The sequence below is a fragment of the Chamaea fasciata genome, unplaced genomic scaffold (genome assembly GCF_029207755.1).
Source record: "Chamaea fasciata isolate MVZ Bird 193981 ecotype frontalis unplaced genomic scaffold, bChaFas1.0.hap1 SCAF_5, whole genome shotgun sequence".
Classification (NCBI taxonomy): domain Eukaryota; kingdom Metazoa; phylum Chordata; class Aves; order Passeriformes; family Sylviidae; genus Chamaea; species Chamaea fasciata.
The window spans coordinates 44,329,806-44,357,263 of record NW_027094090.1 but is presented as its reverse complement, the minus strand read 5'-3'; the positions used below and the strand labels follow the sequence as shown (position 1 = coordinate 44,357,263).

General features: G+C 40.1%; 1 protein-coding gene across 2 annotated transcripts; it reads right to left on the bottom strand.

Moving 5' to 3' along the window:
* On the bottom strand, nucleotides 1–27,086 carry NUDT4 (nudix hydrolase 4). 2 transcript variants are annotated; one of them, XM_066183371.1, is made up of 5 exons: nucleotides 26,733–27,086; nucleotides 13,170–13,280; nucleotides 7,295–7,339; nucleotides 4,686–4,773; nucleotides 1–3,647 (listed from the first exon to the last, which is right to left on the bottom strand). In XM_066183371.1, exons 1-5 carry the CDS (start codon nucleotides 26,829–26,831, stop codon nucleotides 3,445–3,447), a joined length of 546 nt encoding a protein of 181 aa, XP_066039468.1. In that variant the 5' UTR covers nucleotides 26,832–27,086; the 3' UTR covers nucleotides 1–3,444. The 2 variants fall into 2 exon arrangements, with proteins under 2 accessions (XP_066039468.1, XP_066039469.1); XM_066183372.1 differs by having other exon boundaries at nucleotides 4,686–4,770; nucleotides 26,733–27,084.
* Between the last annotated feature and the right edge of the window lie 372 nt (nucleotides 27,087–27,458).

The following is a 27,458-nucleotide window of genomic DNA, read 5'->3' as shown; positions in this document are numbered from 1 at the left end:
CACAGGACTAATTTAGATTTTATTCCGGTATTCCTCAAATATAAAAAGTCAAAATTCTTACATCAATCTTTAAAGAAAATCCATGCAAGCAGGTCAAAATGTTTACAACTTAATTCCCTTCCCACCCCCCCTTCCTTTCAGTTTTCACTTCACAAACCATGCTGTTAAGTAAACCAAGTGTCTGTCCCTCATGTTTCTTTTCACAGCACATTGTTAACAGAACAATGCTAGGCTAAGTCAGGGGTGCAGTAAGCACCAAAATAAGATTTTTCACTTGAACAGCCTCTCTGCAATACCTCAGGATTTCTGGTGTTTAAAAAAGCACATCCATTTTGCTTAATTCTGGCTCCATGAGATTTTAAACTTTATGGCTCTTTTTCTTGGATACCTCCATAATGTAACTCATGAGAATCTCAAAACTCATCAGCCAGGAAAAGCAGCAGTACCAAGTAGACTCTGACAATTGCAGGTGACAACCTGTCTCTTCCCTTTTTCCTCTGGAGAACCAAATGTGGATACATTGTACAGAATTTCTGGCATAAGAAAAATCCCAAATTTACTTTGTTTGAAATAGGTTTGGCCTATTGAACTAGAGATTCATGTAAAAAAATGCTTCTTACATTTAAATTGATAGGTAGTAGAAAAAACTGTAGCCTTCCTCTTCCCATTTCTACAACTCTTTCTTTTGGAGTTTAGTGTCAGATTTCATTAGTACTGAAGCCATACTGCTGTCCCTTTACTACAGTTGTTCCCTGTAGCAAAATTGAAATGTCTTCACTTTACGTATCTGCAATTCACAGAACATTTCTCTTTGAAAGGGAGTAGAAGTCAAAGCAATAGAGCTTCATTCTGAAGTTTGCATAGAGACTGAAGAGATTTATACAACAAATGCTGTTTAAAAAAAAAAAAAATCTGTCTGGCACTACTGAACAGCTCAAATGTGTGTGACCAAAAATATTTATAGGCAATCAACTCTGAGTTTGTTAGCAACAGCAATACTGTACATTTTACATTATTATCAAATACATAATTCAAGAGTTACAAAATAAGATCATGCATTACCACTAAATCTCATACAAGCTTGGATTGATTTCATTCCAAGAATCTAAAATGGAGACAGAGCATTTTTTTTTAATGAATACAAACTCGAACTCTGGATTCTGTTTTAGCTTTCATGGATTTGATATAATCTTGTTACAAGAAAACCTATACATGTTTGCTCAATTTAAAGTGTTAAAATAACTACTGAACAAAAAAAGTGAGCATTAAAGTGATCAAAAAAAGGGAGCTAAATGATTAATTCTTTTAAAGGCAGCTTTGGAGCCAGAGGTACCATTCCACACCACAAGTACGATTTTAACAAAGATTAGACATTCATCATGCTCAACCCCACCTCGTCCTGTTTCACTGGGCTAAACAGTTTAAAGTAGTGAGCTGAGCAAATGGTGTCCCAGCCTGGAACAGTGTAAAATAGGTGTACCCCTGCGTGCGCTACTGCAATAGCAATGCTCCTTCACTGGCCTCCCACCTCATGGCTGAAAGGATGGATAAACTGTTGGCAATACTTCCACCTTTAGGTGCACCTGAACACTTGTGTGTTCTTTCCAGTTCTGGAAGTGACCTGGACTAGGAGCTAAGAGTGATGGCAAGCAGTGTCCTACCCACTGTTTCAGAAGTCTTCACTTTTTGGCTCATGCCTCTTCTCAGTAGTATTTATGACTCTTCAAAGAGAGCAGCATTAAGAGATCAGATCATCTGTTTCCCTAGTCTCACTGCATTTACATATGGCACAAGATTATTTTCTAGGAGTAACTTGTGGCAACAACATTTTTTTTCTAAAAAAGTGTAACAGCACAAAAAAATTCATAGCAGCATTTTACACAATTTGTGTTAAAAAAGTAGAAGTTAACCATTTGTGTATTGAGTAACAAAAGGTTTAAATTACATTTATTTTCCATTTTACACTCACTATTTACTAGTTGGACTATTTACAAAGGTTCAAATGTTGTATAAGAGAATGAGCTTTACCCAGAATAAACTTCACATGTGAGGCAGTGGTCTACCTCGACCTGTTTTGGCTGGATATAAAGGAGGTACAAGTGGGTTTAGATCCTAGAAAAAATTCAGAAGTAGGATGTTCGTGTGAATTAGACTGTGTTCTTGTAGAAGAAACCATGCACACACACACATACAGAGTATTCCTATGGTAAAAACATTAAGACCAACAGTGGATTTAGTTTTCATCTTCTTGGATAAAAAGCAGGAGAAATAATTAGAGCAGGGAGGGTGTCAGCTGTACCTCATTTATTCCAACTATATTTTTACCAAGAGGCCAGCTTTTATTTGAAGAAGCTAAAGTAATTGATGTTTAAACAGCAGAACTGAAGGATTTAAGAATTAGCTTTAAATTGGGGGTTTCAGCACTCCTTCTAATAAGACAAAGGAGTATTATTTCTCTATTGGTGTAGCAGGCATCAAGACTCCTGTCCCAAGCACTGGAGGCAGCATTACTGGCTCCTGCAGGGCAAGGCACCTCAACACCTGCTCGCTAACAGACACCTCTGCAACCTAAGGGTGCCTGCCCCCTGGTTAAGTCTTACTTTCCTCCAAACGTTTTTAAATTGCAATAGACTGCGGGAACACTACATGAGATGTTTCTAACTGAGGACAGAAGTTTTCAGAACCTGCAGTGTAATCACACCATGAAAAAAACATGTATCAAGGGTAAAAGAAAAAAAAAAAAAGCGGGAGGGAAGAAAGATCTACAATGCTTTTCACACAAATCTTCTGACAGTTCACCAGCTGACCAAGTGATGAAACAAAAGTCTAGTGGATAGTTTTGGTAGCCGCAAGACAAAGTTACTGTTCTTGCCCTAGGTATATGTTACATGATGATTGCATAGGACAAGGCAACCTTTTGGAAAACTGAGGCAAGCAGTGCTTAGTGTTGGTATCCTTTGCTCTTGACAGGCTGAATGAGGTTTAGTGCTTTATTGTAGTCACCCTTGTGCATCTCTGCCTTCAACACATCCATTTACCCAAATACTGCCAGCCTAAGGTCTTAGCACTTCATCTGTGGATACCAAATAAGAGCTCAGTATAAGACTATTTGCTCAAGCTTTAACTACTGACTAAAACTCACAAGTTTTAAATAAGCTGAACACCACTGAGATGCATATTTTATTTAAGGAGATATGAAAATTTATAAATTTATATAGTCAAGTTTTTTTTAATGGCCTATTAAGGCATTTTAAAAAAAACCCTATATGGCTTTGGTTTGCTGAAATACTACTTTACATTGTTAAAAGAAAAACATGTTCAAATAAATTCGACATTATGACACATTCACATATTTCACTTAGAACTGACAGTTATACAGATGCCTACATGTGATCACAGATGTCTCCTGTTGTGATGACACGAATGAAAAGGTAATCCAAATGTTTATCTCACAGTAGAGGGCAACCCAGAAGTCTGTGCAGAAGTGACATATAAGGAGCTATTATCTGGAAGAGGGGGAACTACAGAGTTTCCATTAGTGGGTGAACAGCTCAGTTTCAGTTTTTCCAAGTATTCTGCATGAACAGGCTTGTGACACTGAAGGACCTTGATTGCATCTTCTACTTTGAACCATTCTCTTTTCCTTCCTGAATGAGTACAGTCCACAAGAAAGAACAGAGTTATAAAATTTTAACAGCACTACTGGTTGCTATCTAATTATTCACTTTTTCTCAGTTCTTTGGAAGTTGAAGTTGTCAGGCAAACGAGTGAATGAAAAGACCATGAAAGATCAACACAAGAGATTCACTCAAGCTTATTAAAATGCAATTCATAATAAAGCCTTAGAGATAACTCCCTTGAAGCAGATACTGGACAGAAACTCCTATGACTTTGTATGCTCCACAAGCCACATCTGGTCATTAGAGGAAATGTGATGTTATTTAAATGACTTGATACTGCCATCCTACATTGTCATGCCTAGCAGAAAACCAGTCTTTAGACTGAACATGCATGCATGAGGAATGGCTTGGTTTGACTTCAAAAGCCATGTTCCATACTCAAAATCTCCATTTGCATCCATATATGGAGTTACTCAGGTTAGCCGTAAGTTTTAAAAAATAGTATACCTTGCATGAGACATGTTTGTACGAGTTTCAAGACTTTACTAAGATCAGCTTAAGACCATCTTACTTTTATACAAGTCAGTCCTTTAAAATTCAAAGTCTCTGAAAATACATATAGACAAGGTCAATTGTAGTATTATTAAAAATGGAATTAAATTCTCTTTTTCATTTGTTTTTACAGCATTACAAGTACTGTGCTTGAACATATATAAACCACTTGTTTAAGATCAAGGACACCTCCAAAAATACCTTAGAATGTCAGAGAGTAAAACATTTTTATGGAAAAAACAATTTGGCAGTATAGTATCTGGCCTTTAAAAAATTACAATGTTTATTCTGTCATAATGTTATAATCATTAGGGTATTCTATGAGTAAGAGTAACACTATTTTGGAAGCAGCCCTAGTTATGTGTGTATTAAAGTGCGCAAGAACAGCATTCCTTGACTTTTTCTAGAACAGAATTAGTATTCCCCCTGAATTACGCAAATTACTTCAGAAAAATGAAGAGTTTGATTAAAACATTTTTAAGTGTAGCACATAAGGACAGAGAATTAATTTACCTATATTAACTGAATCCTCCCAGTCTTCCAGTATTTCCGTCACAGTAAGAACATAAACGTACGTCCTATGCTTCCGATCCTGGTTCTGCTTGAATATTAGAAGTACAAGTTTAAATTCTCTTCTAAATAACTTACAGACTTACCACAACTACAAGAATAGAAATTACTTACCTCTAAGGGATCGTTGCCAGCAAGCCTGGCTTTTATTTTCACTAAACAAACATCTGTACTGATGAGACCCAAAATGATGGAAAACCAGAAGTTTTATTTGAAACAGCTATTCTCCTTTACTAGACTAAAAAAACTGGACAAAACCAAAGACAATGCAAACAATTTTGAAGATTGTGAAGTTCTGACCAAAGTGTGCTCTTGGTCACTCAGCTAAACACTAGCAGTTGTCCACTAGTATTGCCCTAGGTAAGTATTAGTACTTATCTTTTATATATGTTGTAAATTACCACAGTACAGCACATTTGCTAAAACTGTTTCCACAACGCATTTCCTGGATGAAAGGTCATTTAAAAAAACCCAAACACTTCGCAAGATGGAACCACTACGTCATGTGGCCATGTCATCTACACAGTGCTGGCTGTGAAGTTTCACTCTGAGTGAAGCAAATTAAATAGCCTATGCTTGCAATCATGACAAATGCAAAAATAATTGCCATCTGCTCATCCAGCAGGTTTGGCAGCACTCGCCACCTGTTAAGAAGGCACATGTTCTGCACAAGGCAGGGCAAACACAGAGTCTGACAGAGGTATCTGCTCAGGGTAAGGCCACCGTGCTGCAGCCAGTCCACGTGAGGTTGGCATAGACATTACTCCCTGCTACTCCAAAGCAGGCTAGTGGCATTGTTTGAGGTGCTACCCGACCAATCAGACCCTCCGTCCCCTTGGAGAAGAACTCACTCCTAATAAAACCAGGACCATCTACAATTACAACTATATTAAGAACCAAGAGATGTTATGTATGGCCTAGCTCCCCTAACAGATGGCTTTATCCTTGTGCCAATAACCTTTCCTACTTAGTTTCACTACAAGCTTAATATAGTTTTGAACTGTTGTGCTTTACTAGGAAATAAAAATTCTCCAGGACTTGTCAGTATACCATTAAATAGGATACATATATTTATAACACATATCCTTTCTGGCTGCAGTTCTAGAGCAAGAGGACTCAGCAGCAGCACTTATTTCCATCTTCTCTTAGTTCCATCCCCAGGTCACGAGGTGTGGCCTCCTCAATGATATTAACAACAGTTTGTGGGGGCCTGTTGAGAAACTAAAGTAGGGTCTTGATTTAAGTTAGAAGTAACCTAGAAAAGTGACACAATACCACTTTTTCCTCTCTTCTGGTCTAGCTGGTGTAAATGGCTTTGAAAGAACATATACCACAATTACCAGTGAACCATCATGCTTTACAGCCCCTGTCTTAAGCCAACAAAATGATAGGTATCCTGGGTTTTTTTGGTCTGAGCTGGGAAATGGAGAATACTTTTGTAGACTGACCAGCAGAGTTAAAACACAGCCAAGTTTTTAATGTGTAGCACCATCCAGTTCAACTCACCCAAAAAAATGTAAGAAAAATGTGAGTAGTACCAACTACAAAGCTTCAGGAGCTTCAGGAGCTTCACTAATTAATTGTGTCATGGCTTCCATGCTTCACACAATGAGACACATGACTAAGTAACATTTCACATAGGAAATCCCTGTCAGGAATCTGCTGCTTATAAAAGCTGGGTGAAGATCTGTACCTAACTGAGACTAAGGGACTTCCACTTAATATACAGCACAACTTAGTAACACTGGATGTATTAGGAGCTTAAGAGTATTAAAACTACAGTCTGCTCCTGTCTGGAACCTGAGCAGAAGTGGGCAACACCAACACTAAAACAGAGTTCTAGCTAGCGTGTGTCCTTGCGCTGCTGGTAGTTCAGAGTCTGACGTTTATACTATCAAATAGATGTTTTGAACTACATAGTTTGCTAAAGGTTTGATTTATCTGTTAGCCAAAGCCTTGGCCTTTTTTTAGTGAATCAAAGCCATAATGAGAATTCATATCCAGACTCATTAATTTAAATATGTGAGAGTTGACAAATTATTTCAGCAAAATCTAACCAGGAAGGAAAAGTCAAAAGAGTGCCTCAAAAAAGGCTGGTGTAATGTTTCAGAAATCCTAACTCTATGAATGGTTTGGGGTTTAGGGATTTTTTTTTTAACTTCTAGGTATTGTCCAAGTACTAATTTAATCTTTCCAGTAAAGGTCCAAAATGACCTGAGTTTAGCTCAGCTGGTAAGAACCTGGTGCTGGATAACACCATGGTGATGGGTTTGATCCCTGTAGAAGACATTCACTTAAAAGTTGGACATGATGATCTTGGTGGGTCCCTTCCAACTGACGATATTCTGTGATTCTGTGAAACTGGTACTTTGAACCCTTCCTATTCAAATCTTCACACATCACATAACACCTAAAGACCCGTCTAATGTAGCAGATCCAATAACACTGCAAAATTATAGGTAAATAATACTTAGGAACTTAAGTCTGATGTAGCAGCTTAGCAGTTCTCACAAACAAACCATTGCTCTTACAACTTAAAGGAAATAGCTCACCTCAAATATCCCAAGTAGTCTGCCTAGCTTTCCCTTTACTCCAGCCTAGAAAACAAACAGGAAAAAGTGTTAGCATTTGGTATTAATTTTAAAAAAACAAAGTAGCTGTACCATCATCCTACATTAGCATACTCCTCCTTTTTAGGGTTATTTAAGGAAGAGTTTTAACTTCAGTTTTAATGAGACAGTGCTGCACCAATTTTGGAGATTCTGGTTTTAGACTCTTTATGAGTATTAGAGTACAAAGGCTTGGCCTAATGAGTGGATCAAAGAATCTATAAATCTTTCAAGGTTTCCATCCAGACTAAAATACTGTATTACCACATTTTTAGTGTACTTTACTTTATTAAATAGATAAATCATACCCAATACTGAAATAACCTGGGAAAGCAGAATTGGCAAGAGAATTTCAAATAGTATTAGAAATAATCTAAAGAAGCAATCATGGAAACGCCAGTGCTATTTTACACAGAAATTTAAATACAAGTTTTCAAAATACAATAATAAATTAAAGTGTAGGTTATTACATGGGTCTTGCAGCATAATGACTTCATGTGTGCTGGTTTTCATATCAAAGTAGCTTTTGGCATGTAATATAAACCCCAGATTTATATCCCTCATTCTCTGCAGTTTTGAACTCTTTTTCTAGCTATTACGATTATAAAAGGCTTTCAATTCAGAGTTTTACTCCACTAATTTAAAATAATTCCTGTATCAGCCCAGCTTTGTGATTTTTATCAGTTCAGAGAAGGTGACTATTACTTTCTACTAAGACTCTAAGGTTTGCTTTTCCGAAAGTAATATATGATGCCTCTTCCAAGGGACATGACTTACAATCAACCATTATTTCTAAACAAAACTCAGTCCATATGACTGATACATAAAGGCGTAAGTTGCCTACTGGCAGACAAAGTCAGATTTAGATTGTTTTTGTCTAGTTGTATAACCAATATTTAAAATCAGGCTTCTTAGTGCTAAGATGACATTTTCTAATTTTCAGACTTTGCTTCCAGCCTTAGCCAAAGACAGTTATTGATGTCTTATGTCCTTATATAAAGGACCATATGGATCTTCATTACATTTTAATGAGTAACTCTGACAAATAACTGGGCAGGCTTTAACAATAAGTCTAATCAAAGTCTTACAAATAAATATTTTCTGTGACTGTCTTTTTAAAGACAGCAGATGGCTGGTGTTATTTATTAAGCCATTTTGATGAAGGAAGCCTGATCACAGCCCATGCAAAATCATCAAGGCATTTTGCTTATCTCAAGCAAGAGCTAGAGCAAAAGTTAATGCAAAACTACATACAGTAGTATACTACATACAAACTGCTGTGATGGCTGAGATATCTGTTAGAGCTCATAAAGCCAAAATAAACAACTGGACTTGAGAGCTAAGTGATTAAGCAGCACATTAATTAGGAAAGTGACAGGCCCTTATTTTGGGCTGGAAGAGTAAGCTATGCCACAACAGGCACTCACTAAAGATTGCTTATGCTTTATACTGGGTAACGAAAAAGCACTTACTTGCAAAAAGCAGCATCCTGAAGAAATGTTTATAGTTTACTGATCAGTCCTAATTTCCTCAGCGTTACAGTATCCCTTCAAGTGGGAGTCTGACAACTACCTAACATTCAACACATGGCAAAACCACCACGACCAGCTAGGTTTACTGATACTGAATGGCTTTCATAGAGAAGTTTTGTCAACTTATTGGTATCCTATAGTCACAATATGAATTTATCAGTGTTAGCCTAAGTGGAATTTACTTAACAGTTTTTCTTTTCTCCGTCCAAGAAAATCAATGGTTTAAACAAATACACTTAGCTGAGTAATTCTGAAACTATTAGAAGCTCTCCATTACAACAAGTGTAAAAACTCCCCAAAGCTTGAAGTGAAGCTTTGGTGCAGTCAGAGGTTGCTATGTAAATGTGATTTCTGTAACTGATGTCCAGTTACTCTCTACTCAAATATACATTTTTCCAAAATGTAGCATCATGCCTGCAGACAGCAGTGTGTTTTGAAAACCTCCACACTCAGAAGTGTGAAAAGGTAGTAATTCAAAGTCTTGTGATTTTTTCCCTGAAAATAATATTCAACTGAACAATCTTCATAGTTGAAAAAGTACCTTGAATTTGACAGTGATCTTTTTAAGTGCTTTTACTAACATTTCCTTCAAGTTCTTTTTGTAATGTAATTCAAAATGTGAATTCAAAAGTGCTGGAGGACCAAGAAATACTTCAGCTTTATCCCTAGAACATCAAAAGCAGTTCTCCCTTTTCCAATGGTAAGCTTCTAATCCAGTGCACCGGTTGAATTCTTTGAACCATTTTGCCTCTCATGAAAACATACTTCTTCCTTTGGCTTTTATGTACCCATGGCTGTTAAAATACAGCTCTCCAAGTAAACAAAACCCTATAGGCTTCTATAAGTGTGTAAGGCCATCTAAACTTTAGGAGAAAAGCCTGAAAAACCCCAGCTTTCTTCTGACAGACATGCAGTTGAATTAAGTGCTATACTTCCCCAGAACAATTCTCTAAGGAAGTCTGAGTACTACGCAAAGAGGACCTCAGATCTGAATCTTATGCATATATTTTAGCATTAGTCTAAATCCAGCCACAAGAGAGAAAACTATCCACTTCATCCCATAATCAGTCTAGCCTGGGAGGTCATTCCTGTTTCAGCTGTGGAGGTACTGCCGTCTCAGATGAGTGTCAGACTCGCCTGTTTCCTGTAGATGGAGCAAGAGTCATGCTGCAGTTCAATTTCTAAGCTAACAGCCTAGCAGGGCAGAAAGTTGCTTAAGATCTGAAAGATTTGAGTTATTTTTAACTCTGGCATCTGTGGGATAGTACTGTAGCCATTTTAATGGCTACACTCTTGGAGGGATGGTGGCAAGACTACTCCTGCCCCATTTTTGCATACTTTTATAAAACAAAATGTTTGACCACATCTGCCTTAATCTTTCAACTAAGGGTGTGTTTATTAATTTATTTTTGCAGTTTCTAACTAGTTCCAGTCTGTAGCACCCAATTATTTTCTCAAATATTAGATGCTCATTGGAACTAATTCCTCTATTTCCTGTGAGAAGTCTTGGGTGATATTACAGCCACTTCCACAGTTGCAGCAAATTAATCTTCAGGATCACCCTCTTCTCAGAAACTATATCCACACAGGGCTGGGGGAAATTGCATATTTTCTCATAGGCCTTTCAATACACTACTAAGACAAACAAAACAAGAGTCTCTTTTCTGTGAGATGGAGCGAGAAATGGGAGCGGTTCACAGTTCACAGAAGATCTCCATTTACCAGGCTGGGCATAATTGTCTTGCCACTCATTTGTCATTTTTCTTTGAACAGTGCATATGCAGACAACCTATTTTCATCTTTCATGCTATGCAATTAAAGACAAAGCTCCAAATTCATTAATGGAGTAGCTTTTCATTTAGATGTGGTTCAATACCTTTCTGGGATTGCTTTATACTGTGACTTCATTTTGGTATTCTACTTTCAGGTTTGTAAAAGTTTATTGTATCTAAATAGTAAGGTAACTGCCAATTTCCTGTAACCTAGGAAATGTCAGACAACCTTAAATGAAACACTAAATATTCAACAGAGGTAAAAACTCATATCACTAACATGAACAGAATTGAAGAATTAAAAAAAAATTGGAGTCATGTACACAGGCAGACTATGAAACAACTGCAATGCATGTACATTTGATTACAGAGATCTTTGAGTTGTTAAAACAAAGATTCTAAATACACTACTGTTGGTGTTGAAGTGAGGATATTTAAAGCCAGTGGGCTATCAACACTTCTACCATTAAGGAATGCCATTATAATTCCCACTATGAATTTGTCCATTATAATAAATTAATGAAAACTAGTGCTTAGTTTGTGCATGACCCAAATCCAAAGAAACGCATTTCAAACCAGCACCACTGTGCTTTCTTTGAAGTTTATTCATTCACAAAACTCTTAACAGTTCACTGTACTGTAACCAGCTTGCCAGGTGACATTGACCTTAGTATAAAAATAGAAAGGACATCCACCTTTAGAAAGGTCAGTATGAATTTCCATGGCTCAAACCCCTAAATACCATTCTTTTTTCTTTAAAAATGACACTTGGCAGTCTCATGGAAGCATATAAGACTTAGGTGGTACCTGAAGAATATTTTATGTTGAGCTTCTAAGTCTGATCAGCTATACAAGTTATCATACCCCAGAAATTCTGAGGGAGTAGAACAAGTGTAAAAGCCTGATGTCTGTGAAAACTCTCCATGCATTTGCAAGCACAGTTCAAAGCTGAACATGGCTGGAACTTTATATTGTACTCAAAAACATCATAAAAAACATAGCCCCTTCAAGATCATCCATTCTTCACCACCAAAGAGAAAACCCCAAACATATGACTACAGTTGAGTCAGCTCAATACCTTAAGTCAGATCAGCAATTAAAATTACCACTGTTCCTAAGAACACTGAGCAGAGGATTGTGCTTTTTAATCCTACCGATGAACTCGGACAGTGGGAAGATGAGACTTTCCCTAGAGGTGTTACAGCTACTTGAAAACCTAACTCTTTGCTGACCCATGGCTAGAATTCAAACCCTTTGCTCCTTTCAAATGCACTGTACCCTGTGACTGAGCATGTCTTGTGTAGATCAAAATGGGCTCCTCTAGCAAAACTGAACACAGTCTGGAACACCCTTGATTAAGGGAGGCTTATTCATGCTTGAACCTTGCTGCAGGAAGGCTGCTGAGAACAGCAAGTAGTGAAATAGTCTGTTCCCAAGTGAAGTGGAAGAAGGGTCACTGAATTACAGTTCACAGATGATCTCACTTTGACACTGAACAGCAGGCACTGTTTAGTACAAGTCACATCTACATCAAGTTCCTAAGCCTCAGCACCACAACAGAACCAGTCTTAAGGGTGTGCAAGATAAACCACCGAAGAGCATAGCTAGTAGAAAAAAAATCATTACACATACTAATCAGCAACAATATTGGTGTGTTTTGAAAACAGCAAAATGGGATGAGAAAACTAAGTCTAGTAGAAATCCTGTAGTTCACTCATCAGAATGCATCCAATTTATGAAAAATCTTACACCTTCTATTTAAAAGTATGGTATTTTGATTTTTCTTGCAGTTTTCTTTGGTTTAGACATGGCTGTTAGATATCAAAGAAACACTAAATATTTTTGACAATTTTCCTAGGAAAAAAAACCAAACAAGTGAAACCCCAGAATCCTGAATTTGAACTTTAAGTATTGTAGTATAGGGAAACTGCATGAATTCATCATGACTTAAAGCTCTGTTTTGCCTAGTCATAGGGGCAGAGATAGAAAGGCAGACTATAACCATAGTGCTTTCTTGATAGATAAGCAGCCTTATATGTATGAATTCTCAACTGCTCAGATAGATCAGTTTCTAATCTGTTTAAGTTTGGAATGTCCTCAAAGGTCTGTTGATTTCTTGTTCTTATGCAGCTACATGTTAATGGTTAGTTTACCTTCACTGTGTTCTACAAGAGCTGGAAGCAAGACATTTTCTTCACAAACACAGAAATGTTACACCTCTATAACATGTCATTTGGCATAAAGTCACAGTTCTACTTCCACTATAAAGGCAGACAGAAATTTAGCTATGAAATGAAAGACAGCTGTGAAGAAGCTGAGTTCATTAGTTCACTCCACCACACTATACCCCAATTCTTACACAGAGAACTGCAGTTCTTTGTATTTCATAACCACAAAGGTCTCAGTCAAATACTGGATAGAAGAGGCAGTTCCCCTCTTCCTTCTTGGTTCCCATCTAAAGACAAACATCAGCAAAAATCAGCTGGATTTTTTGCTTTGTTTTGTTTTAGTTACCTCTTCATACACCTCTCTCACAGCTGCTCCCCCTGGCTCTTCTTCTGGTTCCATTCCTCCACCTGGTACAATCCACTGATCTGGGTATCGGCTACTGCTTACCAACAGCACCTAGAAATAATTGCAAGTGACTGTTAAATACAGCTCACAGGTCAGGAATCTCACTACTATCTGCCTTTGCAGCAATGCACTTTTTCACCTGGCCCGATGGATTATAGGCTTCAGAAACAGAACATAGCAGGCAAACAGGAGTTGGAAAAAGAGGAAAACAGTTAACATCCAATCTGTTTTATAAAACTAAGTCAAGACAATGTCATTGCAATCTCTTTGTACAAACACTTTCATTGGATGCTTAGACACTACGTGGAAAATACAGAATAATATCCACAGGAGTGAAGGCATACAACAAAAATCTAATAACAGTATTTCTCAGAACTAAGTCTTTAAATCATATAGATGGCAAAGTATGAAAATTAAGACATTTTCATCACGTAGAACTTAAACTAATTCTTCTGGAATGGCATCTTCTGGCTAAAAATAGACTTTTGAAAATATTTCCAATTTTTAGTCAAAAACAGGCTTCTTTCTAGTTACCGAAGTGTTATGTTGGCATGACATGCTTACACTATTGCATAACTAAAATACAGGGAAAGTACTTCATTGGCCCTTGTCCAATTTGGTTTCTTTTAAACGTTTACATAAGAGGAAAAAGCACAACACATTGAATTTGATTTCTAAATTTAACATTTTTTTTCCCAAGACACTTTAATTTCACTTAATTTGACTGTAACCTGGTTCTGTCATTGATATACACCAATTTAAAAGCCCCTGTCTATAGGATCAGTCCTTCATAATATTCAGAGCAGAGAAGATGTTAGCTACTCATCCAACAAACTATGATACCTTGTATTTGGAGTGATTTTGTAGTAGAAGTTTATGAAAATAAAACCTTGATTCAGGACCACTTGGAAATAAGCTGGTATATTTTAGACATACCCCAGTTACTAAGACATACTGAATCATCTGTGTAGTAAAAGGCTTCCTATTCTAGGCATTACTGACATAAACCCTACCCTGAAGTCAAAGGACAACTGTGGGGAGTAAAAGGGCAGGGTCAGTGCCCAAATCTTGAAAAGCAATTATAAGACTAGAACAAGAGCCTCAAGTCTAAAGGTTATAGTTTTAACTGGTGCCAGACAACTGAAGTGACAGACCCAGCCCTCACCTTTATGGACTTCAAACTTACCCCTGTTAGTGTTAGGTAGGAAAATGACTCGCTGATGACACCAACAGGGAAATGATTACCACTTATACTATGTCCCTTTGGCACCCATGGAAATAGGTGGTAGGTTCACCTACAGGAACTGAGAGTATATTTCAGATGACTGCATACTTTGTGAATGCAACAATATGTGTGCATACTGAGGTGCACCTGGAAGAGCCTTCTGTGACAGAAACTGTCTTGCAATGTTTATCTTATGTGCAGTCAAGATTAGTACAATGGGGAATCTTTTAGGGTAGGACTAATTTCCCCAAAGCTTTTTCCTATGCCAAGTAAGGAATCAGAGACATCATTTAGTACTGAAGCATTCTTAGCATCTAATCTAAATGTTCATGTTTTCAGTCAACTCAAGTATTTTACTCAGCTATCGAAAAACCTAAAAATATTCAGCAAAAGCAATAAGGCTAGACACAGATGCATTTCAACTTGATCTTTACAGCCAAAGGTTTTGGTTTCCTAGGATCCTTTGACATTAACAAAAGAGTCACAGAGTGTACACAGCCCTACTAAAAGTAATTTTAGAATATGTTTTTCAACACTATTTGGAGCACCTATATCACTACAGAGAACCACTTTAAGCAGTGCTTAAAGAGCAGTTGTAAAAATCAAGTTATGAATTCACTCTGAGTTCCAGATATAAGCATGAAACATCATTTTCTACTGATGAAACTAGCACTCAATCCAGTCATGTGAAAGCTAGCAACAGCAACGAACAAAAGGATGATTAAATCATTCCCAGCTTGGTAGAACAATTTAAAATCAGCATTCATTGCTTAGTTAAGACAAAACATAAAACTCTTAATTACAACTAGGGGATAAATCAGGTTGCTTATTCTGGCAATGTAGTGCAAAGCCAGAATTTTTTTATGCCTTTATATATAGTAGTTGACTACTGCTAATCTGATCAATAGACTATTAAGCTGGGCTTGTACATATATTAGCTTTAAATTACCCTTTTAAAAAGGAGAAATAAATACATCTAGCAAGCAATCAACATTAAAATACATCAACTCTTGTAGATAGGCTTTACAGCTATGTATACAATAAACTCCCAAGCCTTACAGCCTGAGAATTCATTTTAGCAACTATCCAAACCTCCACTAACCCCGGAAGCATCTTCTCAAACATCTTTCCCTCTATACTTTATTCTCCTGTGATTCCACTGCTTTTATAGTCTCAGTCCAAGGGATCACACTAAGATATAGCCCTGAGATCCTCAGCTGCACAATTTTTTTTATCCATTAAAACATGATGCCACTAGGGCATGAAGCATCCATTCTGGAGTAATGCTATCAAAAATGTACTTGGTGTTGATCAGATTCAACAAACAACAAGACCTGATAGGTAGCAGTTGCAGGATTGTGCAGTAAGGCTGAAAAGCATTCCACAGATTTTTTCAGTCATAGCATCAAGCAGTCTTCCATGTTTTTTTTGTATGTTGTTTTTCATTCATGTAGTTTTGAGGTGTTTCCATCTGTAAGTGGCCAGAAGATAAATCATCAGGTAACTAAATGATGAGGCTGTAAATATAAATGTGATTTAACTATGAAGACACCAAAAAGATATGGTTGGTTGACACTGCACTCACATGCCAAGAGAGGTGCAAAAATCAGCAGCAAAAATGCAGCAATTCAGCTTCCCTTAATAGAAGATAATCAAACTATGAGAAATGTGATCTAGGTTGCCTCGACATCCAGTCTTTTCTGAGGAGGCTCACGGTCAAGCAGATTACAACAGTCTATTGGAAAAGACTGCAGAATCTCACACATCTGTATTTTTTCTGGCTTATGCACATCAAATTTTACATCATAACCCCATTAGACTCAGAAGAAAAAAAAAAAGCATAAGTACTTCCTATGCAAAGAAGTCTGTGTCCTGTATTCCCAGATGCAGAAAAAGGACTAAGATGTGGGCTGTATTACTTGCTAGGGATCACTGCCTTTCCCATGCCTCTGACTAAGACTTGCCATTGATAACTTGTTCAAAAAAGTATTGCAATGAAATTTGCTTGCCTAGTTAAATAGCTAAGTTTATCTTACTCCAAAGGCTAAGGTAAAGATACCATAATGCTGCCAAGTGAAGAAGTGAAGCTGCAAAGTTCAGCTAAGAGGAAACAAAAGAAAAATTCTTCTATTAAGCATTACCAGCCAAGTTTCACCTCACTTCCAAGTCCAGGAATAGCAATGACCTTTGAGCGTAGTGAGGGAGGAGAAACTGCTAGCCGGCCTACTTGTAATAAGCACCTATCAATACATGTAACAATAATATGGTTAACCAAAAAGGTTATTCCAGGGCAGGTGGCATCATGGGACTTGGTGACTATAAATGCTAAGCTTGCAGGCAAACAACTGAAAATTTCTAAAGATGCTGAAGTTTTGGCCTCTTCAGTGTTCTCAAGTCAAAACCACTCATGAAACAGTTAGTTGCCACATATTCCTGAAGACCAAAATGGCAACAGCTCAGAGTAATACAAATTATAACCACAAGCTATTAATCTCACTAGAGGGGTAGAAAATGGTTTAGGTTCATATAAAATATCATTGCCTTCTATCTTTCTTCACTGAAGGACATGATACCTTACCAAAATAATTGTATTAAAAACCAATTTACATAAAAAAGCAAGGATAAAGTTTAAATTAGCTAGAGCAGACCTCCTCAGCTGGATTCTTTAGACTTCAAAACAAAGTCATCCCCAACTTGAAGGAAAAATTTCCAGTTGAAAATATACCATTCCAATTTCACAATAATAATTTGTCATCAGATGTCTTTAAATTCTCTATTCTCAGCCTAATCCCATCTATTCCTGTCTTTCCCACTGCACACCCCATTTTCTCCCCTCTCCCACTACTCCAGTAGCTAAGTACAACTTGATGTTTGAATTACCTGATGGAGATAGCCAAGTCTGCCCTACTTTATAGCAAAGCTGGCAGTTAAAAGGAGCAATGTCCAAGAGAAAAGGAATCAACCCCTCACTCCCAGAAGAGGGCTGAGCATGTGTGACTCAGCTGCAAAGAACACCACACTGCTCAGGTGTACTGCTCAGAAGACAGGTGCGTGGAAGACAAAGGATTCAGCTCTCAAACTCTACAAACATGAGCACACACAAATCATTTCAGAAGATTTCAACTGATCAGAGTACAGAAAAGATCATTAAGGCATTAAAAGGTACCTCTCAGGTACAGAACAGCATCAAATGCTGTTAGATGTACTGCATATTTTCATAGGCATCTGAAACATTAAGAGGATAAAACATTCAAGCCTACTTTGAGAAAAAAAGTCGGGACCCACTCTAATGGAGGCTAATATAATATAACTGAACACACTGAATATGGAAACTCAGCCTACATGGTTGGTCTGCTAGTTACAAGCACCTGAAAGAGTCAGAAAGATGGTTTAATCCTAATACAGCCAAAAGGGTCAGTCAAGCCCTATGATTTGTTTAAAACAGCCATAAACATATGCTCAGGGAAGAATACAAACAGTAAGTGTTTTATTATTCCCTAACATTTTCAACTTCCAATTATTTTCAGCTCAAGAGCTTCCTTAAAAGCATTAGGGAACAACTTTGAATGCTGCAACACAGAACGCTATTGAGAAGCAAGGAAAAGCATCTCTTACAAACAGTGGATCATATTTGCAGAATTAACTGTACAAATTTTTAGGTAAAAGCACATATCTCATCTTAGAGAGCATATGTCAGCCTGCTACTGTAGTTAAGAGATTTCCTTTATCTAACATTTTTTTTTTCTATTTTAAGAATCACTGCCTCATTTTAGTAGTTTTGAAAGAATTTCTCAGTTCCCCTATAGGTTAATATGGTATCCTTGTCCTAGAATGCCATTGCCTTTTTTTGGACTGCAGAAGGTTGGAAATTGCAGCTTTAAACCTTGCCATAGGAATGCTACACAGGCACCATTTAATAAGGAACATTTGCCTTCCTGGAAAGATTCTCAGTAGAGTGACTGCCTATAGTCAAAATTATTTTTTAAACATGGAGAAATAACATGCACAAAGTTATTGTAAAGTAGAAAAAAAACCTTAGGATCAGACTTGACAGCATTTTAAGAGTTAATTAAAGTCAAGACTGCAACAGCTTAGCTTTCCCCCTAACACTGGGATAATGAGTTGAGGAAGCTGATCTGGATGAAAAGCAGATCCCCCATGAAAGCTCAGTGTCCAGCCTGCACACACCACACCCATCAGGACACAGCCATTCCAGGGGCAGCGCTGCACAAACTGGGGCTCAAAGGCACTGCAACCTCCCAGTTTCAGATGAGCCTATACCAATTCAAGAGCCTCGAGCAAAGTACTTTAAAGACAATAGACTGAAAAGCAGTCCCCAGCTATGACAGAGGTTAAAAAGGTGATTTAGCCTCACTGAACAGCAGCCAGCACAACAGCAGAGGAATGGCTAATTACCGGTACATTAATCCTAATGCTCAGTAATTTGAGCACAAATCTTGAATGCATCTCAGAAAAACTGGGTTCTGTCTACACAATATATTAAAGTCTGAAACATCCTCCCAACTTTAAGATCACTTTTCAAAGCAGCAACACAGCATTTGGATTTCAGTCAGTGCTACTTTATCCGCGTTCTGACGATGAATGGTCAAGAAATAAGGATATAATTTTATAATACTTCAAAATTAGAGCTGGAAATTATTTTTCCTTTGAGACCTTCTGACTTTAAGGCTATAGGGCAGTAAGGAGAGACATCAGACTTTTTCAGAAGAAGTTCTGCTTTTGACTTGCAATTACAGCTACAATATTTTATAAATTTTATTTCACATGAAATTCAAATATTTGGCTAACATGTTAAAGTGATACAGAATTTGAGTGTCTTCCTCCGGCTGTTTAAAATACTTCATTTTGTTCATATCAGGAATAGAACAGCACTGTACTACTATGGCATGCCAGTCAGAACACATTTCCTCACATAAAGTGACTCAAGTCACCTGTAGCATTCAATCTCCTAAGCTTTAGCATGCTTTGGAGAAACAGATGTGACAGGTCTCACAGGGTGATGAAGGGTGCAGATCTTGCACCCAGACATACGACAAGAGGAAAAAAAAGTTGAAGAAAACCAAACCTGCAAACAAACAAGAAACTTCCCACAAGTGCCTATAAAAAGTTTTACTTCTCATGCTGGTCCAGTTCCCCAATCCACTATACATAACAACCCTCTTCCCTCCTGCTTGCTAATGCAGACCAAGGGAGAAACCACAATTTCAGCTAGCAGGGGAAGAGCTAAATTAATATTGCTGCCCATTTCTTTTTAACTTGAAACCACAGACTAATCTCGAGCAGGGGAACTGGGCTTTACTGGTTACTCAGCAACATAATCTGTTTGACTAAGGGATCAGCTTCCAAGCACTTGTCAGAAACAAGAGCTCCAGGTCTTTGAGAGCTGTTCAGCTGCAGGTAAAGATTTGACAAGTTTATTTCTTGACAAGTACCGGTCACCTTTTAGCCTTTTCTATTTTTGAGATCCATCTTTAAAGACAAAAATTTGTTTTAATGTATTTACACTTGTAGCACTGGTTTCACTGAAGTGCTTAAGCACTAAGTCAAAAAGCCACCAAATTGAAGTAAGCTTTTCAAGAGTTCTACAAACAAGACTGGGAAAAAACCCCACATCAACCTGTGGTCTGTGAACTCACATATCTACAAGAGATGTTTAAAAAAAAAAAAAGTCTACAAACCCTAGCTAGAGATAAGAATGCATATATGTGTGTGCATATAGGCATATATATATATAGCTATGATATTAATATATTTCTAAAGAAGTCTGGCACTATGCTATTTCACAGTAACTTGGAAGTTTTAAGCACCACTGAGTTAGTCACCTGAAGCAATTCAAATAGAAACTTTGCCACCAGTTTAAATCCTAAGTAAACTTACGATGGCGCAAGTAAGCTAAAAGGGGATTTTTTTCAAGTACCTAAACATAACTAGTTCAAAAAGACAGCACCTTTTAAACAGGGCAGAAAGTGCTTTGTCACAGGACATCTTAGCCTGATGTTACACAGGTACAGCCATATTTCCTTCTCCCCTCAGCTCAGCCTGCTTTGAGCAACTATCAACCCCATTAAACATATCCATATGGCATAGACAACCAATACCATAGGTATGGGGAAAAAATGAGGTTTCAAAATAAAAAACACTTCATGGTTGACTGATGTCAGTATCTGAAGATTTATGAATGAAGACCAAAGATTTCTGCCATGGTGAACCGTTGAGTTCCCACAGCCTCACTAAACCTGCAGGCTTCCACTGCTGGCAAGTAGTTAGAATTTGTCAAAAAATATTCCAGCATGAAAACAAGGTGCATATGCCATGCCTGCAGATAGCTGCTTTTCTGTTGACATAACAAACACCAGTGTCTTGTATCCAGAGCTGGTTACCTGACATAAATCCTACCACAGCAACCTAACATTTAATTTTTCTTAACATTAACACAACCTTTAACCCCAAATGAGCCTGCAGGGATACACTGTATGCAAACACTGCCTCTGTAGGCACATCATAAAGAGCCATTTTGGAAGCTGTTTATAGGTCTTGATTTTTCAAGCTATACCCTTTTCTACAGCACACAAATCATAGATTCATAGAATGGTTTGGGGTGGAAGGGACCTTTAAAGATCATCTGGTAGTTCCAGCCCCCCCGACACAGGCAGGAACACCTTCCACTAGACCAGACTGCTCATCCAACCTGGCTGATAATGTCCAAATGTCAAGAAAATATTAAGAAAAAGCTCAGGCAGCAATGATCCTATGTTAATTACTCTTCCTGTCCATTAGCAGGGCAGGGACATGAAACAGAAAAAATAAAAGCCACAGTGTGCTTGAAGTCCATAGGGAAATGTGTATTCTCTGGCATTTAAAATATGCCTATATTCTATCACACCATCATAATGCAAGATTGGTAACCCATCCCACTATGGACACCATGCCATCCTTAAATTAGGTGCCATGGTCATAACCCCAAGTTATTTGAAAGCACACATGATTTATGTGTTTACACCTGAGAGCTCTACACTGAAGGATAAAGAAACCAAAAGAAAAATTCCATGTCAGGTATGGAATATCTTTTGTGACTGTGCGAGTTTATTTACAGTAATTCCTAGAACAGCCCATTTTGCCAGGGTAGCCAGGTGATACTTCTGGGCCCTGGTTTTATGGATCAGGTTGCATAACAAAAGGTCTTTCTGGCTTTCAGACCTTTTAGATCAATGCATATGAAAATAACATTTGACTTTTTCCTTTAATAAAACCATTGCTAATATGAAGCAACAGCTGTACAAAACTGAGGAACACTGTCTTTAAAATCATGAAACTGCGACCACCATAACAACACATAAGAAACCCACGCTTAATCTATCTTGACATTCTACAAGCAAATAAAGTTATTAAATCAGACCAAAAAGGAGCTATAACACTAGGAGCTTATAACTTTTAATTCAAGACTAAGATAAATAGTTGACATTTATGTTGACAAGTGTGTGCCCTGCTACAGAGGAGAGGGGTGGGGGGGAAATCTACATATCCTGTAGGTTCATAACAGTGTATTTTTCCTCACTACGGGCTCAATATTAAAAAAACCCTTTCCCATCTGTTTTCATCTCATGTACAAGGCTGAACAACAAAGGTAGAATTAAAAATTGAAAAGCTTGAAGACTTCTTTTGCATATGAATCTATTTTAGGTCTGCCACTAGCAACTGCTGGCTGAACACTAAAGTAGTACCATATTTGATTACATAAAGCACTGTTACAGATGCCAAAGTAATTAGAACGCACTCAAAGTTTATATTCAAGATACTTAAAAATAACTGCTCATTTATTTGTATAAGATGAAGTTGATGGAAAAAATTAAATTAGGTTTCAAAATTATTTCAGTCGCTCAAATTGCTACAAAATTTATGTTTATTACTATTTGCTCATACTGCTTTAAAGGCGTGCCTTGTTCTCTGCTTTGAAAAGTAAGAATTTCCTTGCCTACCCTCTGCCCACACCCTAAGATAGGAGGATTTTTATGTGAAACTACTATTTGCAGAACACTGAATGCATAAACAATTCTAACCTGTGGAAGCAGTCGGTCCTCATGGTATGAAGAGGGCTCTCCTGCAGGCTTATTCTAAAGCTGCCATCCGCTCCTAGTTGCTCAAGAGAAACTTGCATTTCCTCGTAGACAAATCTGCCAGCCCATCCCTGCCTGCTGAATACCATCAGCTTTCTGCACACACCTACCAGCTTCTTGTTCAAAGCAAAAAGGCTGCACCCCGCCACGCACTGCATGCCCACATAGCCTTGTTTCGTTTTTTTAATGAGATTTCTCCTGCTTCATTTCCAGGATGTTTTTTTTTTCTTTCAAAGGGCAGACAGCCCCTGCAATTGAAGAACAAGAGGAACCAGCACTTAAGCTCATATCCAGCCATCTTGCTGTCTCTTCAGCCCAAATGACAGCACTGAGGCCAAAACGGGCAACACTTAAATGACAGTAGTACAAGAGACCACCTCCTTTAACACTCAAAAAACCCCAAAGCTCCCGGGCACATTACTTGACTATCTGGGCTTCCTCCTTTTTAAATTATACACTGTGACAGCATGAAGGAATCAAAATCTAAACCAAATTGTTCTTTGTGGAGGCACTTGAAGATGAAGAAACACAGATTTCCACAGTGGTGCAGCTGAACAACCATCAGTCATCTCGGGTACGTGTTTCCAGCTGCAATATCAGCTCTCAAAGCAGAAGCTTTTGACAGGTTGCAGGACTGCAGGGAAGCCCAGTTTGCAGCCTGTAACACTCAAGAGAACTGACTCAACAATTTTAAGCCTAGCAGCAAAGACCGGCAAGTCCGGCAGTAAGTCTGATTGGACAGGATGCGGTAGCTGGGAAGTTCGGCATCAGTATTTCAAACTGCATGCAGGAACCACTAGGCTGAATTTTGCCTCAGCAGTATTCTGCTGCGTACCTATGTTTCAAACTGAGAAATAAAGAAGCAAACTGAAACCCAATGTAAATAGTTGTGTAATAATAAAATAAATAGATGTATAATGAAACCTAAGCGATGGGTTTGACCAGTCTTTTTCCATTGCTTCACTGTGCATAAAACTCAGCTGTAACATCAATGAGGCTACTAAGGTAGCCTAAGAAGTGCAGTATGGTTAAGAAATCGACCAAGAGGCCATAACAAGCAGATTTTCCTAGATGAACAAGAAAGATATTAGATGTTTTAGTGACTTGCCCAATTTTTGTCAATGGGCACAAAAAGCTGTTACTGAAAATGCCTAAGTCTTTAGTTGAGAGGCAGCATCCAGAAGTCATGATATTAACAGGGGACATCACGTGAAGTTGCAGAAGATAGATCACCTTCAGGTAAGAACACTGCTGTGGATTTCTGGTAAAAGTTGAGAGTTCATGAGGTGGCAACAAGTTAGAGACTTCGATATCACCAGTAAACACAAGCTGACTACACAAGAGCTTTACAATCATGATAGAGACGGGTCCTATTACAACATTTTTTCTGGTATAGCTGGAGAAGTGTTAGTAAGGTTTTGCACAGCACGATCCCATCTAAAGCAACCACAATGGTCACCCACATTAAAAAATACATTTGCCAAAGGGGAGGAGATGTAAGAGCTACCATGATGACCAAAAGAGAAAACTCTTTTTAAGACAAGATGATTTAAGACTTGAAGTTCATAAAAAAATGCTAAGAAAGGAATGACTGCTGTCTTCAGATACATCAGAAAGCTATGTGTAAGAAAGGAGGAAAAAAGCTTAAGCTCAGCTATAACTGGCTAGGGACTAGCCTTTCAGACAGTCAAAATGGAAGTAGAAAGGTTAATTCTAAGATTTGTATCACAAGATTGCTATAGATACTCATTCCTCCAGATAGAACCTAATCAGATGAAAAGTAGAACAAATTTAGTCTTGCAGATAATATCTCCAGAAAAAAAAAAAAAAAAGTTGAGATTTGGATTTCTTGCTTTTAAGACTCCTAAAAAGAAATGTATTGCTAAAAATTTTTTTCAGTTGATGGTTCCATTTCCTCAACTCCAATGTCAAGCAACTCTTTGCTTATCCTGTAAGTCAAAATAACTATGAAAACTATTCTATCCTATGGTTCCCCTCCACCCCCACCTCCCAATAACTTCTACAGGAGTTTCCTCTTCCCTTCTTCTCCAGTCACCCAGGTACCACCCTTGTGCTCCTTCCCAGCAGTTACCCTACACTTAAACACCCTGGAGATGTAGCTTGGCTGAAAATTGATGGTGCAGTCTCCAGAGATTTAGAGAAGAAACACTGAAGCCATTAATATGGAGCAGACCAACACAGAAACTACCTGGACAACGGTGTTCCTGGACAACGATGTTCAAGACGACAGAAGCAAGCCTCAAACACCCAGTCTGGGGAACACGCTGGTGATTGAAGTTAATCACAAACAGCAATCAGCCATCAGTCTTCAAAGGAATAGATTCTGTACTGATACAGAGGAAGCTGGCACTTGGGAAACAGCTCCTAAGCAAGTTCAAGCTGTTGGCACTGCTTTCCTGGAAATAACTTGTCAGAGAGCAATTTTAACTGTTTCCACACACATAATCTTTGTCCTAAATCTGATGTTCTCCCATTCACTTCATCCTCAAGTATGTCTACCTGCACGATGCCAAGGCCCAGCCTCATGCCAGCCACACAGGTACTCCATCCAGAATACCACAAAGGACTGCAGAGCAATAATGGTCAGCACCCACTCTTCATATGCAGCCCAGCAAAGCTGCTACTATCATCCTTAGCCTGAAAGGAGTTATTACACACAAACAATATTCTGAATCAGCCAGTGATCTCATTGGATACAAGACTGAAAGAGAACGACAAGAAGTTGTATCAGGAAATGAAGAATGAATGGAAATCACTGACAAAGGTGACCCTAACCATGAATTTCCAACTACAATTGGTGCAAAAAGCTGTAACAGTGGCTCAGGTGTTCAGACTCCAAGTAAGCCTGCGCTGGAGTAGCATCCAAAAATAAATACTAAAGTCACATAAGTGGTGAAGTATGTTGGAGTTCAGAGGCCAAAGAGAAGCTATAACCCAAGAAAAAAAAGCTATAATAAGACTTTGCAAGATTCCTGCTGGGTGCCTTTCTCCCTGATACTAGGAAAAACTCGTCAGCATGGTCCCAAGCGTGTATTTATACCACACAGGAAATAATTTTTTTGCTTAGACCCAAGTGCTTGTATTTTGAGATCAGGCCTCTTTCCATTGCAAGATATTTACTTAGTAGATGTTTAAGGAAGACGTCCACTGTACTGACAGCTTGGGAAGGGCAGCAGCATCCTCCAGCATATAGGAAAAAGCAGGAAAAACCCCTAAACCCTAACCTTTATAGTTATTTCATGGCTACTAAACAAGAAAATGGAAACAGAAATCGCAAAAGGGTATGCTTTTAGCCCGAGACCATCTATAAATGCATTGTGCAACGAAACCACCAGCCGAGTTCCCAGATAACAGGCAGTGCCATTGACCTTGGCTCGGAACACGGGACAACTTTGTTGCTACCTCCGGATTCTGCTGCAACATTAAATTCCGGGAGAGCGCTGCCTGCTACAACCAAAGCCGCAGCAACAACTATCCCGCTCCCGAGCTCGCTCACAAAATATTTCCAAGCCCCATTTTACTCTCTCCGTGGGAAAACCAGGCTTCTTTTTTATCCCACCCCAGCGGGGCAGGAGGCTCGCCTTCAGGGTGCTACACCAGCCCTGCCCTCCACGCGCCATGATACATTGACCGGTTTTCCGCGTGTTACGGGCGCACAAAAGATAACCCCGGAGCTCCGGTCGGTGTCCTGCCCCATCCCGCCCCGCCCTGAGAGCTGAGTCTCCCCCTCCCCGCCCCGCCGAGGGGCGCCGGGGCCGCGCACAAAGGCGGCGCCGCGCACGTGGGCGCGCGCCCCACCGCCCCAAGATGGTGGGCGACAGGCGCGCCCGCCCCGCCCCCGGCACCGCTCGGGCCGGCACAGCCCGGGGGCCGCCCGCCACCGGCTCCGGCCGGCCGGCACCCGCGCAGCCTCGCCGTGCCGGCCCTGCCCGCTCTCGGGGCGCCGGGAGCCCCGGCACGACTGTGCGCGCTGGGGATGTCCCCCGGGAGGCGCCCGCGCCCCGCGCCCAGACAAAGGGATGCGGCAGCGGAGGGGCCGGCGGAACGCGAACCTCGGCCGGGCCGGGCCGGGCCGGGCGCGGCGCCCCCCGCCCCACGTGCGCGGCAGCTCGGCGGGCTCACCTCGTCCTCCCGCTCGCTGCGGAAGCACAGGCACGCCGCCCGCTTCTTGTAGCCCTCCCGGTCGTACGTCCGCGTCTGGTTCGGCTTGAATTTCATCATAGAGGCGGTGACACGCCGGCTGCCCCCGGCCGCCGCTGCTGCCGCCACGGCTCCTCTCTGTGAGCGCCGGCGCCGCGCCCCTGGGACACCGGCGCGGGGCCCCCGCTCGGGAGCGGGGCTGGAGGAAGGCCAGTCCCCGCCGCTGTCACAACAGCGCCGCGCCGCCTCTGCCGCTGGTGCCGCCGCCCCGGGAGCTGCGCCGCGCCATGGAGGCTCTCCCGGCGCCCCGAGCCGCCGCCGCCCGCCCGCGGCGGCCGCCCCTGCGCCCCCACTATTTAACCGTAAGGCGCATTCCTGCGCCCGCCGCGCCGCTCCGCGCAGGCGCCGGGCGGGGCGGGGCCGCGGGGGGCGGGAGGCGAAGCGCCGGTCACGGCGGGCGCGATCGGCACCGCGGGGCGGGCGCTGTGCGGGCCCGGGGCACCGGCGGCACCGGCGGCACCGGCGCAGGCGCCGCTCCAGGTCCGCCGGGCCGGTGCCCGGCGCGGCTGCGGGGCCCGGGTGGGCTGCGATCTGTGCCGGCCGCCGCCGTGGCACCGAGCCCGGCGTAGGTGTGCTAGGCGGGGCGGCTTTCCCTGCGCGGTACGTGGGGTATGCACATGGCTCGGGTGCCGTAATAAGGGTGTAGCT